The following is a 16,910-nucleotide window of genomic DNA, read 5'->3' as shown; positions in this document are numbered from 1 at the left end:
CCCAACTTCACCCACAGTTCCCGGGGAGCCCCCGGTGCCCCGGACAAGAGGTCTCGTGCTAAGATGCGACCAGTGCTTTTCCTTCTGAGTATCCAGGCGCCTTCGGTTGGCCCTCTGATGACACTTGCTAACTGCCTGGCAGCACACTCCTCACATAGGCCCATGTTTTGTATAAAACAGAAGCCTCCGTTTTTTCCTCTGTGGGCACAAACATCCCAGTTCCTTTCAACACTGCATCTGTTTCATCACCCCCAGCCTTGTTTTTACTGCTCTCTGGACGCATCTGAACTGTGGTGACCGTAACCAGCCTGAAAGCTGGGCCTGGGACCGCACGCAGAGCCCGGTGGCCCGTCTCCCCTGCCTGAGCGACAGCCCTTCCCGTCCAGTCCTCTGGGGTGTCTGACTTCTTTCTTAACAGACTGCGCTTCTGGTTTATATTCTGTTTATGACAAAGGACAGTCCTGGGGTTGCTTCCTTTCATAATTATAGCTTGCGTTTTCTTTTTGTTTTTGTTTGCGAACCACTTTTGTATTTGTTCATAAAAAAATTCCCAGTAAATGTTTTGTCTGTGGTCATAAAGGTTTATGACCCCGTTTTAAGCTTGGGTCCTTCTGCCACCCACTGAATGATTACCAGGTCATCATTAGGGCCTGAATTTCAGCCTTCCCTGTGGCAGGGTGAACAGAGAAAAGAACTGGCTGGGGTTTTCATGCCATTATATTTAAAAAAATAAAAGTAGCTAATTGGAACTGTTGATTACTGTTCATAATCGCTGCAGAGAAACAGAATATACATTTGGGAGATAAAGCAATGGAAACTAATAAAATTAAGTTCCTTATTGGTATCAGTCACTAATCTTACCTCTCATTAACCCTTAAGTTTCTTTTTATAATAATTGCTCCTTTCAACCCTGGATCTCTTGAGGCGTGAATAGAATCCTCATTTCAGTCTAATCTTTGCGATTAAGATTCGAAGACTTCTTAGAAGATTGATAGCGGTTTGGTTGCCAGTTGAATCTTGGGCACCGAGAGGCCTTAGAGCTGCTCACTCTTTTTAAAGACCAGGAGAGCTCTTCCCTCCCTCAGCTTGTTTGTTTGTATCATTCATAGACCCGTCCAATTCACCTGTTTCAAGTGTCGGGTTCAATGACTTTTAGTGAATCCAGAGTTGTGTAACCTTCACCATAATCCAGTTTTAGAACATTTCCTTCACCCCAAAGCGACCCCTTGTGCAAGTTACCCCCGGTTCTGGCCTCCAGCCCCAGGCCACCTCTAATCTACTCTCTGTCCCCACAGACCTGTCTTTTCTGGACATTTCACGTAAGCACATAATGTTCAGCCACGTTACAGCTTGTATTAATACGTGCCGTGTTCCTTTTCATTGCCGAGTCGTATTTCACTGTGTGACCCGCCACCAGTTGGACAGAGGGACTGTCTCCACTTGTGTGCTATTATAAATCATGCTACTTAAGAGCATTCACACACAAAGATGCTAACAGTATGTTCTTTGTGTGGACATAGGATTTCACTCCTCTTGGGTAGATACCTAGCGGTGGAATTGCTAGGTTGTGTGGTAAATTTGTTAAACTTTTCTTTTTTTTTAAAGCCAAACTTTTCCAAGTGGCTGCACCGATTTGCATTTCCATGAGCAGCGCATGAGAGCTCCTGCTCCCCCTCCTCCTCACCAGCCTTCTTTTTAGAATAGTTATCCCGCCACAAAGTTTGATACAAACTAGAAGGCAGATTTGCAAAGTGTGACGAGTTCCACTGCAGCTGGGCCCTCCGCCCTCAGGATTTACCCCCATCTCCCAGTCAGAAAGTTTCACAGACTTTTTGACTTGTTTTGAATCTTGTTGCCTGTTTTACTGAAACACAAGTTGCTTTCTCAATAATTTTCTGTATCTTTCCTTTGTGTTACTGTCCTCTACACATGGCACTCACATAACCTCCTGCAGAACTTAGTTTTGTGCATATCTGTCTGCCCCAACTAGACGAAGAATCCCTTCAGAGGGGAGATTTCTGTATCCAAAGAGACAAGCACAGAACATGGCATAAAGTGGGCTTTAAAAAGTATTTGTTGAATAAATAGTTGAAGATGCAATGTACACATTTGGTTCAAATATATACTGATTTCCATGTCAACCTGTTTTCCTTCAAAAGGGCCATATGCTTCCCCAATGTTCTCGTCATTGAAAATAGGATGGAATCTTAGGGTTTAAAGAAATCTTGGGGAGAAGTCCAAATCTTTGAGTACACAGGAAAAATCTGCGGCCTGGAGCAGTGAAGTGACCTGCCCAAGGTCATCTGTATGCGCTCGTCAGGAGCACAGAGGCAACCCTGTCAAATAGACGGGAGGTGAACTGAAGTGTTTGGTACACAGGGAGTGCTGGGGAGACAGGAATGGGACTGGTCTGTGGTAGAATCCTGAGTGCTGGGCTGAACTTCATTCTGTAGAAGGGACGGTTTTTGACTAGGATGTGGAATTACCCCATCAGCAGGTTCACACGGGAGGGGGGAGATGAGAGGTCCAGTGGGGGACCAGCTGGAAGGCTGGTGAATAGTTTAAGTACGAAGCCAGGAAGCAGGGCCTGGACTTGGTGGAGTGTCTGCAGAGGGACTAGGGAAGAGAGAAGCACTGGGCTATGCTAAGTTGGTGGGGTAGCTGGGGCCTGCAAGCCTGGGAAATGGACTCAGTAACAGAAATAAGGGAGATGGGACAGAAGAGCACGTCGGCTGGTCACTGGTGTCCTCTACAGTCCTGGGGTAAAGAGGCTGTAGGTCGGATCGCTTGCTCGGCACTCACTGTTCCGCCTTGGTATGGGCTCTATCACACGCCAGCCGGGGACTTTGGGGAAGTGACTTGAATCTGAGCCTCAGTTTCCTCATCTATAAAACGGGTGAACAACCCTGCCTTCTAGGGTTGTAGGGCGGATTCACTTTGGTCACACATGTAAGGCACTTGGACCCGAACCTGGTGTGTAGCCGGCGATCAGTTCATGGTCACCTCTGTTCCTCTTAGTCCTGTAATCTCTCCCTATAACACTCGGCCTGGGAGTGTTCAGCTGGACATTCACCACCGGACCCTCTAAGCTGGACACTCCATGTCTGAAGTTCTATGTTAAGCAAGAAATAAATTATCTCATCTTTGGGAGTTTGCGGTAATGTTTCAAACTTACCCAATTGGAAGTTTCTTAAAGGAACTAGCATATAAAAAATGCCATGTTCACATAATTGTCCAAGTCTTAAAACAGTCATATCTGAAAACCTGGTTTAGCTCCAACGTGCAGTGTGGTTTCCAAATGTCACTCATGGGGCCTTGGGTAATGTCAGGCTGGTGACTCTGGGGCTGCCCTGGGAGGAAGGGGCTGGGGCTCCTACCTCGTCTTGACTAGAAAGACTCCCCTTTCAGTTGTCTTATATTATTGGGCTTCTCAGTAAGAAAAAAATATGATTTCATGTGAAGAAAGGCTTCACTTTTTGGGAAAACTCCTGTAATAGAAACTGAATATATATGCCAGATTGGCAATGACCACCAAATGTTGGCATCTTCAAAGATGCAAAAAACTTTATATAAAACTTCCACTTCTTTAATTGGCTAGACAAGTATGCAAAATACAGTTTCCGAAGACTGGAAAGGGAAGCAGCTGACAGGATACAAACGCTGCACCTCTTCCCCGTGGAATGGTGTCATTTTGCATTTTTCTGACTTGAGACTGGTGTCTGCGCTAATATCTTGCATTCTCTTCAGAAAGAGCTGGGAAAAATGCAGCCTGAACCTTGGGCGAGCACTTCGTGCTGGCCTCGATCTGTTTAGGAAACAAAGTATTTCACAAAAGAAGCACATTCCATGAAAAGCATGTTTGTTCTGGCTTAAACAGAATCGCTTCCTCAGGAAGTCTGATTCAGATAAAGCGTCTTAAGAAATTCAGACTCGCTCAGTTTGTAGCAGCTGAATGCCATGCTGCCTTCCACGAAATGTTTTCAACGTTACTCCTGCCATTTTAAGACTAGGCTTTTCAGTGGAAATTATGTTATTATTTCATGGCCGGGCCCTCGCTGCCTCTCAGAGGTCAAATCCAGTTATTCCCCGAGTTTTAATCAAGATTTTTTTTTGCACACACACGTATATGCTTATTTGCAAGAGGCTTTGTTTTTAAATGTGGACTTTGAATGTATTTTAAGATTCTACAGAAATCAATAGAGAGGAGAACCTGGGCTAAGTATGCTGACTCTGAGACCAGAGAGCCTACCTTCCCCTCCCAGCTCAGGCACTTACTAGCTCTGAATTCCCACAGGTCACTTCACTCCTCTGTGCCTCGTTTTACTTATCTGGAAAGTGGGAATAACCGTAGTGCCCTCATCAGGGGATTACAGGAGTTACTATATATGTAACTTGGAATAGCACCTGGTACACAGCAAGTGCTCACTAAATGTCAGCCATTATAAGTTATTTTTGGTTTCCTAGTGTAGTCAGGATATGTGTTTGGCTTCACTGACTATTCCAGTTGGTAAAAGGTTGCTATGGAGACTATTAATAGATTAGCACCCTTCACACAATTAGAATATAATCAATGACACTCAATTTAAAGACCCTGCTGGTTATAAGTCCCCCAACTTCAGGGGCTAAAGGGGCATCAGAGAACAACTGGCTCAACACCTGTAGTTCCTGGCTGAAGACACCAAGGCCCCGGGGGAGGAAGCCACTTGCAGAGAGCCACCACACAAGACGCAAGGCAGGGGACAGCCAGGATGTGGTGGCTTCCCATGGATGACTCTTCAGACCCTAGGGGCCGCAGCCAAGCTCTTGTCAAGGGCAACAGTTACCAGGGTGCTGATGAGCCTGCCACAGAGCATCCCGTGCAGTCAGAATGACAGAGAAAAGCTTTTCCATATTTGTAACTATCAGTTGACAAAGTCAGCCCTTACTGGTAAGTCAACTGGCTTGCTTTGTCACCTCACGCTGTCGCTTACTGTATTGACGGAAAATGCTTGCAACTGGGGTGTTTCTGTGTGTTTCCATTTCAAATGTCCCTTGAAAGCCATCGTTTAGTTAAAACTACAATAAAAACAGTCTGAAGTGGGGGAGACGGAAAGGCCTGCACCCCGCAGCCTGCAACATCCACACAGCGTACACCTCGGGCGGAGCACAGACAAGATACACCGTAGATAATCAAAGTTTTATTTAAATTATAAAATACTTAAAAATAAACAATAACATTCCTTTGACTTTTTATTGAAAAATGCTTTCAATTACACAGAAAACCTTCAAGTTTTACCCCAAACGCAGTGTGCGAAGCAGCCAGTCAGTGCTTTACAAGCACGCTCTCTACGAGGGCTGGGGCAGGAGGTAGGCTGCGGCTTCCCTGCGGGTGGCTTTTCCTACTCGGACTGGCGGTGCCTCTTCTTGTTGTGGCTCTCGATGGCCCTTCTCAGTGCTTCGTCCTGGACGAGATCGCACATCCTCACATCTGTGTGGCCGCAGCCAATTTTAGGGCAACTGGGAGGGATCAGAAGACAAAGTTAGGCCACCGAATATGCATAAACTTCTCTCACATATAAGTACTTAGGTGAGGACACTTTACCAAAAAGCAGCATGTTTTAAAAACCAGGTGTGATTGCACTCATTCATGTATGCCCGGATGCCCACCGCCCCAGGCCGCCCCGTGCTGGGACCCCCACCCAGTCCCCGCGCCCCGGCATTCACTTTCCAATGGCGGCCACGGGTACATACAAGTGACCACGCAGGGGCCGGCTGGAGGGTCAGCTTGTGCTAAGTGCTACAAAGGCAAGGAAGCCGGTCAAGGCAGAGAGGGCGGGCTGGGGCTCTCCCGGGGAGGGGGGTCAGGGCAAGCCTCGCTGAGGTCCTCTCTAGAGCAGGTGCCATGTGCAGGAGCTCAGGAAGCAGCAGCTTGGTGGCCTGGAGAGGGAGCAAGACCAGCAAGAGGAAGGGCACTTGGAGACGAGGTCGGAGGGTGAGCGGGCCTTTGGGTTTTCTTGTTTTTAATATGAAGAGAAACAGCGCAGGGTTTGAATAAGGGAGGGCTGTGATTTGGGTGACATTTAGAAAAACGTGGCTCTGGCTGCTGAGTGAGAACCCTGGGGAAGCGGACGCAGGGACAGAGGGGGCCTGCAGCAGTCCAGGAGGGAGGGGCCTGGATGAGGGTGGGGCAGCCTGAGCTTCGGCCCAGGACCACGCAGAACCTCTAGGACTGGCTGATGGCTCAGAGCGCAAGGGAAGGGAAGAGCTTCATTCCGAGTTCGGCCCGAGCTGATGGGTGACTGCTGGTGCCTCATCTCTGAGGGGTACAACTAAAAACCAGGTTGGGAAGGACTGAGGAGCCCCAATAGGTGTATGTTCCCTCTGAAATGCCCGCCAGCCCTCCCAGTGGAGAGACTGAGTGGGCCGATGGGGACTTCAGCTGTGGCCGAAGACATCAGCGTGTGACTCATCCACATGGGGGTGGGGGGAACTTACACTCCTGGCTCTGTTTAGATGTGGTCTCCTCTGGAGGCAGTGGGTTGGATGAAGTCACCTGATTTCTTCTCAACAGGAGCCAGACTTTGCAGAGCAAAGCGCCCAGTGTTTGGAGTCAAGCTGACCTAGGTCTGAATTCTGTCTCCACCGTCTATTTGCTAGTTATGAAACCACAGGCAACTCACTTTGCCTTTCTGAGCCTACGTCACCTGATTTAAGATGAGGGGAGAATCCCTATTTCTCGGGGCTGCAGGTGACGCTGGCTCCCTTTATGATCTCCTAAGACTATCATTTGTTCTTTGATCACTGATCCTCTAACACATTTTAAAGCTGATGGTGTCTCTACGTCTTCATACATCCAACACATTCGTGCATTCACTTGGCCCTTTGGTGACTGGTCTGGTGCTAGGTCCTGAACATCCAAGTGAGAAATACACAAATACAGGCTCCTGCCCACACGCAGCCCCAGCCTAGTGATCTGAGTCAGCTCTCCAAACAGCACAGGTCGAGTAAGATCAAAGATAGCAAATGAAAGACAAAAAATATAACCCAGGGGGGACGACGGTTGATCATGGGAGCTCTAATTTGTCCAGAAGTGGGAAGCCCAACAGTCCAACTCGCAAGAGGAACTCTTGGCCCTGAGCTCTGGGTCAAGGAGACTTTAGAGCAGAGGGGCATCCATCACTGTAATGAGCAATATGCATGTGAACAGCATTTATTTTAAAAATACTGAAACATGCCCTGTGTGGTTGGATACATGTGTTAAACGAGATTCTAGGAAGGCGCCTTAGGAAGGTGGAGCAGGGTGACCGGCCCAGGTCTGCCGCATTCTGATGGCTGGGCTGTGGGTTAGGGCAGGGACGGAGGGACCTGGGAAGGCCTTACACTAGTTCCAAACCCCCGATGCTGCCAAGTGAATTACTTCTTCAGGGAGGAAAGTGAACAGCTGCAAATATGAAAAGCATACGGACAAATCCTGACTGCAGAAAAGACATCTTTCATCAGTCGACCTCTGAGACATGGAAATGCAGTTGGAAGTGGTGGCTGGGATGACTGCGTGAGACGACCCTCGCCTAGTACTTGTCCACCCACAGAGCGGCCACTCTGGCTGCGGCCGGCCCGGGTCTCTCCCCTCCACAGACAAAGGCTTCAGCGCACCGGGCAGACAGTGAGTAAGCGGTGCTCGGGGAAGTGGGGAGCGAGGCGGGGAGGACTTCCTGATGACATCAGCGGCCTTAGTCAGTGGCCGAGGGCATTCTGAGAATGTCTGACAGGAGTAACCACTCGGCTCAGCTGCACAACAGGCACACTCACCTGAGGGGACGAGCCCAGGGTGGCCTGCGTCACAGACGGCTGGCTCGCTTAGGGGCAAACTCTGGGGACAGAAGCATTAACCAAAGGCCCTCCCGGGGGAGCCAGGTAGCCTGATGACACAAGCACAAGCTCAAGGGTGAAAAAGACCTGGGCACACAACTCCTGGCTGTGACACTTCGGGCAAGTGACTCAATTCCTGCACCTCAGTTTCTTCCTCTGTAGAGATGAGGGCAGAGTGTGGGGTAGGGTGATATGTGGCGAGGGCCAAGGGACTCACTCAGGCACTACAAGTCCAGCATCTGCACCAAGAGGCGCATGGCGAAGAGCCAGCCCCACCGGCAGTGCTGGGCCCGCATGGACACGGTGCCTCGGGAGCCTGGGGAGGGGCACTTTGTCCAGCCAGAATATGGGTTCAGGGAAGGCTTCCGGGAGGAGGGGGCGATGCAGGAGGTGGGGAAGAACCTGGTTTCTCACACCATCGCAAGTAAACAAACACAAGTTTTTAAGCGACAAAGGTGAAGACAAGGCCATAGTGACATGATGCTGAATCAGGACACTCCTCCTCTAGGGAAGCAGCCCTCTATAGGAGCAATGGTGCATAATCCCCACAACATCCTGCTGAGCAAGCTGGGTGTGGCAATAGCCAATCTTAAGCTCTCCAGCTCTGGCGTCATTGCTGTGCAGGAGTCAGACCTACAGGACTCAAAGGAGAGGCTGGGTCCTGGACTCAGGTCACTGCCAGGGTAGAAGACTCCCCTGACAGCAGCAAGCAAGCATGAAAATGTCTGCTGAACAAAGGGGCCCTGGGGCCCTAGAAGGCTGCAGGGAACCTTGGCCTCTGGGTCTTCTGAGCTCCTGGATCTGGGTCCCAAGAATTCCAAGGAGCAACCCAGCTCTAGAAAGTTCTAGAAAGAAGGCCTATAGACCCTTCTGGAAACCTGAGTGAGATGGATTCCTATCATACCTGAACACAGAGTAACTGTATCCCACGTCCTCTGAGTCTAAAATAACATGTCACTAAGTAGTGAGGTAAGTAATAACACTAACTGGCTCGACCTCAATTACCACACTGCAACTTGTTTAGTGCTCTGTTGTCCAAAAACAGCTTCCTCCTGGCTGGTTTCCTTCTCCACTGCCAAGAAGTCTGCTGGTCCAGAGCTAGGCTGTACTTCCCCCCTTCCCCCCATTTCTTTAATCCTGAATTCCGGGAGATGTTAATGCATCTTACACATGAAGATACAGGCTCTGAGTGGTTAAACCATGAAACAGGGACCACACTGCAATGTTGGAGTTCTGCTTTTCAACGACACATCTGTGTTCAACTTAAGTTTATTCTACATGCTCTCAAATGTGATTTCGTTAACTATAGTGCAGGTTCTTAAACAAAAAAGGAAAGAAATGACAGTGGAAAACTGGAACTGTCTTATTAATATAAAAATTATAAGACAGCTTTATTAGTAAGATAATAAATAGCCTGACTATTAAGAAAGATATTTCAGGAAGTCATTCTAACTGCTGTGTTTAGTTAGGGCCAAAGTCTCACCAGTTTTATTCTGACTCAGACCAATGGAGAGAGGTCTTGCCAGAGACCGAGGTAGGGACAGTCAAGTTTAGTCAGCACCTAGTAACACAGTGTACCTGGAACTCCAGCCTAACAAACACAACAGAACAATCCAGGAGGAAGAACTGAGACTTCTCCAGCTGGATGTGTCACAGACGCCTTAAACAAAGGGAACCCAGAGCAGAGCATCACGGGAAATGACACGACCTCACGCTTCACCAGGGATCTCTGAGGTGGGCCACGCAGGAGCCTGAACTCTGGCCGCCTGCCTGGGGCCAGGGTCTTCAAGACCCCGCCCCCTCCGCTCGCTCGCCTGATGCTCAGCTCTTCTCTCTTCCTCTTTCCTAATGACGTCTTAGCTCCACGGGCCTTCCTCCTCTCGCTGCCCTCTCATCAGTAAGGGTCCACCGCCAGCCCTGGGGCCGGGGCTGGGGGCAGCATGGGGAGCAGGGCAGAGCCCAGCCCCGGTCCTGCCCTTGCTGGCCCTCGGGAGGTGGTCGGGTCCAGGCCAGAGCTGCGTCTGTGCTGGCAGGTAAGTGGGTTTGACTCTGTGCCGACCACCTCACGACCAACATCTCCAGCTCAGAGCTCTCTCCCGAGTTCAAAAATCCACATTTAGGCGCCTCCAGGATCCTTCTAAATGGCTGTATTGCTGTGACCTCAAACTTAACGTGGCCTAGATGTGTTCCTCTCTTAGGTCCCCTCTGCTGGCTAATGACATCTCCACCCTTCTAGACACTCATTTATCACCGTCAGGCCTCCTCCTCTTCTCTTCAGCGCTTGGCTACCAAATTCTGACATTTTTTCCTCTGAGGTCACTCTCATCTGCATTCTCTTCTTAGTCCCTATGGCTCTTACCTCAGTCTAAGCTCTTGTTATTTATAACTCAATATACTGCAAAAGCATCCTAACTGACATTTCACCTCATGTCTTTTTACTCCATTCCGTGAATGGCTATTGCAGTAACTTCCTAAACTCTAGGTTGGCCTATCTTACTCCCTCAAAATAATGTGCTCTCACCAGCCGGCGTGGCTCAGTGGTTAAGCATCGGCCTATGAACCAGGAGGTTGCTGTTCGATTCCCGGTCAGGGCACATGCCTGGGTTTCAGGCTCAATCCCCAGTAGGGGGCATGCAGGAGGCAGCTGACCAATGACTCATCATTGATGTTTCTATCTCTCTCTCCCCCTTCCTCTATCTGAAATCAATAAAAACATATTTAAAAATAAATAAATAAATAGAATAATTGGTGGCAAAAATGATGACAACGACAATGGTTATGATGATGATGGGATAATGTGTACTGAGTCTTACCATGTGCCAGGTACTTTAAACACTTTATATATATCTTTTTTTGTTGTTGTTGTTAATCTTCACCCGAGGATATTTTTTCCATTGATTTTTAGCGAGAGTGGAAGGGAGGGAGAGAGGGGGAGAGGTAGAGGTGGGGGGAGGGGGGGAGAGAGAGAGAGAGAGAGACATTGATGTGAGAAGGACACACTGATTGGCTGCCTCCAGCACGCGCCCTGACTAGGGCCGGGGATTGAACCTGTAACCCAGGCACTTGCCCTTGATAGGGAATCGAACCAGAGGTCCTCTGGTGGGGAGGAGGAGGGAGTGATGGGCTAACCACTGAGAAACACTGGCCGGGGCACTTCATATATGTCTTATTCAAATTTCAAACATATCAATGAGGCAACTACAAGTATTAGCATCAATCTGCAGATGAGAAACCTAACAAAATCATGACGTTTAACACCCTCTGTGATGGACCTTTACACCGCTGCCCTATGTTACCGTCCAACATACACTTCCGGAACAGTGCCTACTGCCCGCCAAGTGACCAGGCTCTGAGCGGGCTGAGCCTCTTGGCCAGAACGGTTCTTCTTTACCATCTCTGAAACATTCCCATTTTCCAAGGCCCAGGAAAAATATTAGCTTCTTTGCAAATCTCCCAGACTTCTTCCACTTAGACTTAATTGTTATTATTAAGCTTTGAGAATCTGAAGAGTTTTCAGAATCAGAACTCAAGTTACAGAAGTATAAGAAAAAATTTTGTGGTACACAAGTGCTTCCAAATATTGTGTATGATTGAAAAAAGGCCAAGGGCATTAGAAAGTCAAAGTATGTAAGAAAGAAGATCCATTTAGCCCAGCTGGCATGGCTCAGCGGTTGAGCATTGACCTAGGATCCAGGAGATCGCGGTTCAATTCCCCGTCAGGGCACATGCGCGGGTTGCGGGCTCGATCCCCAGTCGGGGGGTGCAGGAGGCAGCCGATCAACGACTCTCTCATCATTGATGTTTCTATCTCTCTCTCTCCCTCTCCCTTCCTCTCTCTGAAATCAATAAAGATATATTAAAAAAAGAAAAAAGAAAATCCATTTAAACGTGAAGCCTGTTCTGGGAGTTGCCCCCACCCTCCCTGGGACTGTGAGAAACACGCTTTGTATCAGTAGCTCCCCTTTGCAAATCTGAGTCCAGGAGATCACAAACTAAGAAAGAAGAGCTGAAAAATAAACTCTCTGTAATACCTATTCTTAGCAATTATGTTAAAAAAAATTAACATTTTGCTTTTCAGAGAATGAACAGAGAAAAAAGTTCATAGAAAAGAAAGGCTGAGAAGTTCAAAAACAAAGGAAATTATATTCACGGGGTGAAATGGGAGGTTCACTAGGGAAATATGACATTGCAACTTTAAGTTGGAAACTCAAAACAGGTAAGAAGTTCTCAAACTGTCTCCATTTTGCAACCAGTAGGCGTTCTAGAGTAAACAAGGTAAATTACTTGACTGAATGACCATCAAGATACCTGCAGTCTCAAATGCCCTGTCTCTACGTCCACACCCGAGGAGGAGTGGTGGGGAATTCCAATCCCAGCTCTGGACCAGCACACTTCTGGGCCACCGAGGAGCAAAGCCCACATCAAAGGACTGTTATCAGAAGTCCCCTGAGAGCTGGTCACACCTGTCATTCCATTCCTGTGATAATTCCACATCTGTGATAAGAGCATAATACCTAAAAATGTCAGTCTAGCAGCTCAGGGTTCTCTGTTATTAAAGGAACACAGCCATGTCCTCCGTGGTCATGGGGTAAGAGTGTGGGGTGTATCTGAGAAGGGGTAGAAATATCCGTATGAACGATTCTCCAAACATTCCAATTTAAAATAATCACTTCTCATTGATCAATTATCCATGGACTTACTTAAACCTTTGGGAAGTCACTGAAGTAATTAAAGATATGAAAGATTTTCCATCTTTCTCTTAGTATTGCAGTTCCCCTTCAATTTTTTTCAAGCTATAGCACAAATTCATAAAAATTCCTGTTATCTAATGATGAAAAATTCAATCCAATTCCTTTCTCGGCTACTTTAAAAAGGTGTGGTTGAAGTTCCCTCGGCTTCCTCCACAGGAGATTACTAACTTTTCCTCCTGCATTGTTTCCCAGAAAGCCAGCTCCCCTGTTTACGCTACTCGGGGGCAAATGTACTTTAGGGGAGCAGGTCAAGCACCTTTTCCTCCAGCACCAGCACAGCGCCTCGGACTTCCCCGCTCTAGGAAGGCGCTGCTCCCTCCTGAGCCTACTCACCAGGCCTTTTTCTTCCTTCTGTGCTTGGACTCAATCATTCGAACAATGGCTTCCTCTTCATAGGTGTGGCCACACACTTTATTTTTCACTGGCTTCTTCATTTCCAACTGCAATCAAGGAGACATTAGGCTTTCAGGAATGCTAATGATCAACTTCCAGTAATGTCTCCAAGTCACGATTACTTGGAACTGTTTTCTCCTAGTCCCTGGGCTTTCTATGTTTAACCTCCCAATCTTGCAGCTTTGAAAAATGATTAGGACAGAGAGCCGCTGAAGAAACAGCAGGAGACCAGTGGCAGCACTGCCACTTGGCCTGTGGGCCAGGAATTTACTCCTAAATGGGCATGCCTGATCAAAAGCTCTGTCCAGCCCAAGGACCTTCCACATATAGACTCTTCGACCCTTATCACTTCTCTTTCCCCCCTCCTTTAACTGTGGACGTGAAATCAAATAAGAAAGCAAACAGGAATCCTTGGCCTCTGCGAAGCGAATTGCTTTTTCTTTCAGGGGAGGAAGGAGGAAACGATACCTGTGTAATGGGGCAGATGAAGTTGGTCTGACTTTGGGTCACAATCATGTCTTCATCAACTCCTTCGCTTCCATCAGCCTCTCTGTCTGCTTGAAGACCATCTAGAGGAGAAAAGGGAAACGGCTGAGCCTCCTGGGTCTACCACGCCGAGGGCAGGAAGGAATGGAAGGAAGGTTAACAGCTGCGCAGGGTCTATTGTGTTAGCCCCTGTGCTAAGCACTTTGATGCATATTAACCCTTCTGTTCTGGAAAGAATCCCATGGGGTAGGTAGGATTCTGTCCACTTTTGATAAGGAAACAGACTCAGAGCAGTAAATCACTTTTTCAAAGTTAGAGGATTTCTTTGTGAAGGAGTGCTGCCCAGTAATCAAGAGTGTAGCTTTGGTGTCAGAAGGACAGGGCATCTCTCACTTCCAGCTGTGACACCTGGGGCTAGCAAGGCCTTTCCTTTAAGCTCTACTTTACAGCTTTGTTGCAAATATGAAAAGAGATCAATTAGTGCACTTTGCACAGCTCCTGGCATGAGGCCACATTCAATAAATGGTAATGACCATTAGGTCGTGCAAGGCTTCTCTAACTTTTTGGTTTCAGAACCCTTTTATTCTGTTAGATATTACTGAGGACCCAAAGCACTATTTTTTTTTTTTTTTAAATCCTCACCCGAGGATATTTTTTTCCATTGCTTTTCAGAGAGAGTGGAAGGGGCAGAGAGAGAGAGAAACATCAATGTGAGAGAGACACATTGATTGGTTGCCCCCTGAATGTACGTGCCCAAACCGGGGCCAGGGATCGAACCTGCAACCCAGGTATGTGCCTTTGACCAGGAATCGAACCACAACCCTTCAGTGCTTGGGCTGACGGTCTAACCACTGAGCCATGCCAGCCAGGGCCCAGAGCACTTTTAAAGTGTGGGTTATATCTATCAATATTGCCATATTAGACATTAAGACTGAGGAATTTTAAAAATGTATTTATTTATTTAACAATAACCCCATTACATGTTAAAATAGATGACATTTAAAAAATTTAAAAGCAATTTTATTTTCCAGAACGAAAATAAGTTAGTGATAAGAGGGGCAATGTTTTATATTTTTGAAAATATTTTTAATGCTTGGCTTAATAGAAGACTGTTGGATTCTGATATCTATGTATACATCCAATCTGCTTCGATCTTACAAATTCACTTATGAAAAGAAAGAGAGAGGAAAAGACAAATGACGGCTTAGTGTTATTGAGGAGATAGTTTTGATCTCACGGGCACCCTGACCCTACGGGCCCCCGGGGCCCACTCAGAAGTGCTGAGTGAGTGGCAGGACGCGCCTGAACCCAGCTGATGTGATTCTGAAGCCTACATTCTTTTCATTACCTCACACTTGCCTCTCACTGCGGGAGGACAGATGACGGATGACCTTGGATGGGATCATGAGAGTGAGTATCTCACAGGAAAGCCTTTCTTTCTGGAAAAGGCAGCCGCCATTTTGCACAGACATCAAAGATCAATAGCCTTTTAGCTGTTGATGGTACAATCCAACACCCCTTCCCCTTCCCCCCTTCCCTCCCTTCCCTCCCTTTCCTCCCTTTCCTCCCTTCCCTCCTTCCTCTCTTCTTTCCTCTCTTCCTTCTTTCGTATTGGCAAAATAATACGGACATTAAACACTGCTTTGCTTTTAATATGTGAGGGAAACTGTTTCTCAGGTTCAGATGGTTCTGCACATCTTTTGGTTCCTAGAACTCATGACCCTGGCCTTCCCCTTGGCCAGATGGAGTCTGGCTAAAAAAGCACAACTGGGGGCAGGAAAAGGGCCCCAGAGCACTTGTTCAAGGTCACCCAGTGACCCGAGGGCTGAAACCCAGGGACTCTGCCCCAGTGACTGATTTTTGTAGGGGTTTCACCGTGTTTAATCGGATTAGTCGTACTTGTATGCCAGCTTGCTGTATTTTCTAAGAGAAATGTCCCTCAAAGCAGCTCCCAGTCTGTGCAGGAGGCAAGAGTGCCAACCCCAGAGCCTAGGGCTTCCCAGGCAGAGCCTTTTTAACCGCTGGCCCTTAGGTCACGCTCCAGCGCCTGGGGCCTTCCAGCTTTTCAGGGAACTAGAAAACCATTTATTGGCTTCAAACAGAACAACTACAAAACTGAATTACTATATAAATGTTAAAGGTCAACAAAATATGATGTTAGGTTATTTTTGCTAGTTATTGGTTTGGTAATCAAAAATATTTCATTTGGAAGCAATATGTAGGCGGCATTTAGGTTTTAACTTAGTAATTCCCCAGAAGGCTAAGATAGCTGCTGATAAATTAATAGTCAATTGTAAGTTAAATCAGTTACTTGTAGCCAACCTATTCCCAAAGCAAAATTGAAAACATTTTCAAAAAATTCCTTCAGTAATAAAATGATATTCAATGCGGAGGTTGCCATATTTAGGCACGTCTGTTATGAGGTGGGCTGGGGGCTCTGAAATAATTCTCCTCAGACTTAGGAAAGCTTTCGTGCTCCCCAGGACCTGCCTTTCGTATTCACAGCACTAAAGCCAGACTCTGCAAAGAGGTCCTGGCCAACCCAGTGGGTCCTGACAACGGCTCAGGAAGGGGACAGGTAAGGAGCAGAGCAAGGTGCAGAGCAGGAGAGTTCGCTCTGGTTGACTTTCCAAGGCCCGCTTTCCTGCGGGCGGCCGCTGCCCACTTGATTGAGTGTTTGACAGTCAAAAAGAGCGTCTCTCTGCCCACGTCTCACAGGGTTGTTCTGAGCCAGCGACAGGCTTCTGACTGCATGTTACACTGTGGAATTCACCGGAAAGTCTGTCAGATGCACAAGTGTTCAGCCAACCTAAATGATTGCGGCTTTGTTTTTTATTTTCTATTTTTAAATTTCAAAAGGCAGAGGAAGCAAGAAAGCCCAAGTCAAATGCAAGGCCAACCACGAGGGAAGGCAGAGCAGGGAGCTGATGAGGTAGGTGGCCACCAACACCCATGATCACAGGAGGAGGTGTGTCCAAAGAGAGCCAGAGGAACGGTGCCAAAGGCGAGCGAGCCCACGGACCGGGGCTCTGGAAAGAGAAAGGCTCTCCGTGGCCGAGCATCTCTCAAGATAGAACATTCCCTCACTGGCAACCCATACTTATAGACAGTGATGTTAACATTGGGACTCTACAATGTGCTAACCAAAGGTCACAACTGGCAATAAAGGTCACTTACATCAAGCTGACCAGAAGACAAAACTTTCTGATAAGCTGGCAAAAGGAAATTGGAGAAAAAAATACAGATCAAATCACGCAGGGATTTAGTCAATTGATGTATGAGTCTATCTTCATGGCCTGGTTAATCTGAATACTAACACCAGAGTATTGGTTCTGGGGGCCAACCCTTGCTCCTCCAAGTTATTTTATTAATAACAGTAGCTCAAGTTCACTGAATGCTACACAGCAGCTACCGTGCTAAGCACTTTATAGA

General features: G+C 47.5%; 1 protein-coding gene across 1 annotated transcript in view; it reads right to left on the bottom strand.

Moving 5' to 3' along the window:
* Positions 1 to 5,213: 5,213 nt before the first annotated feature.
* Positions 5,214 to 16,910, bottom strand: part of NSMCE2 (NSE2 SUMO ligase component of SMC5/6 complex) — a 202,258-nt gene continuing 190,561 nt past the window's right edge. The window contains exons 5-7 of the mRNA XM_087825486.1: positions 13,461 to 13,561; positions 12,933 to 13,039; positions 5,214 to 5,496 (exon numbers count right to left, since the gene is read on the bottom strand). Coding sequence (XP_087681612.1) covers positions 5,379 to 5,496; positions 12,933 to 13,039; positions 13,461 to 13,561 — 326 coding nt within the window. The 3' untranslated portion in view covers positions 5,214 to 5,378. The remainder of the gene's footprint in view (positions 5,497 to 12,932; positions 13,040 to 13,460; positions 13,562 to 16,910) is intronic.

This window comes from Miniopterus natalensis, chromosome 16 (genome assembly GCF_054644295.1).
Source record: "Miniopterus natalensis isolate mMinNat1 chromosome 16, mMinNat1.hap1, whole genome shotgun sequence".
Taxonomy (NCBI): domain Eukaryota; kingdom Metazoa; phylum Chordata; class Mammalia; order Chiroptera; family Miniopteridae; genus Miniopterus; species Miniopterus natalensis.
Note: the sequence above shows the minus strand (reverse complement) of the source record. Positions and strands in the feature narration are given on the sequence as shown.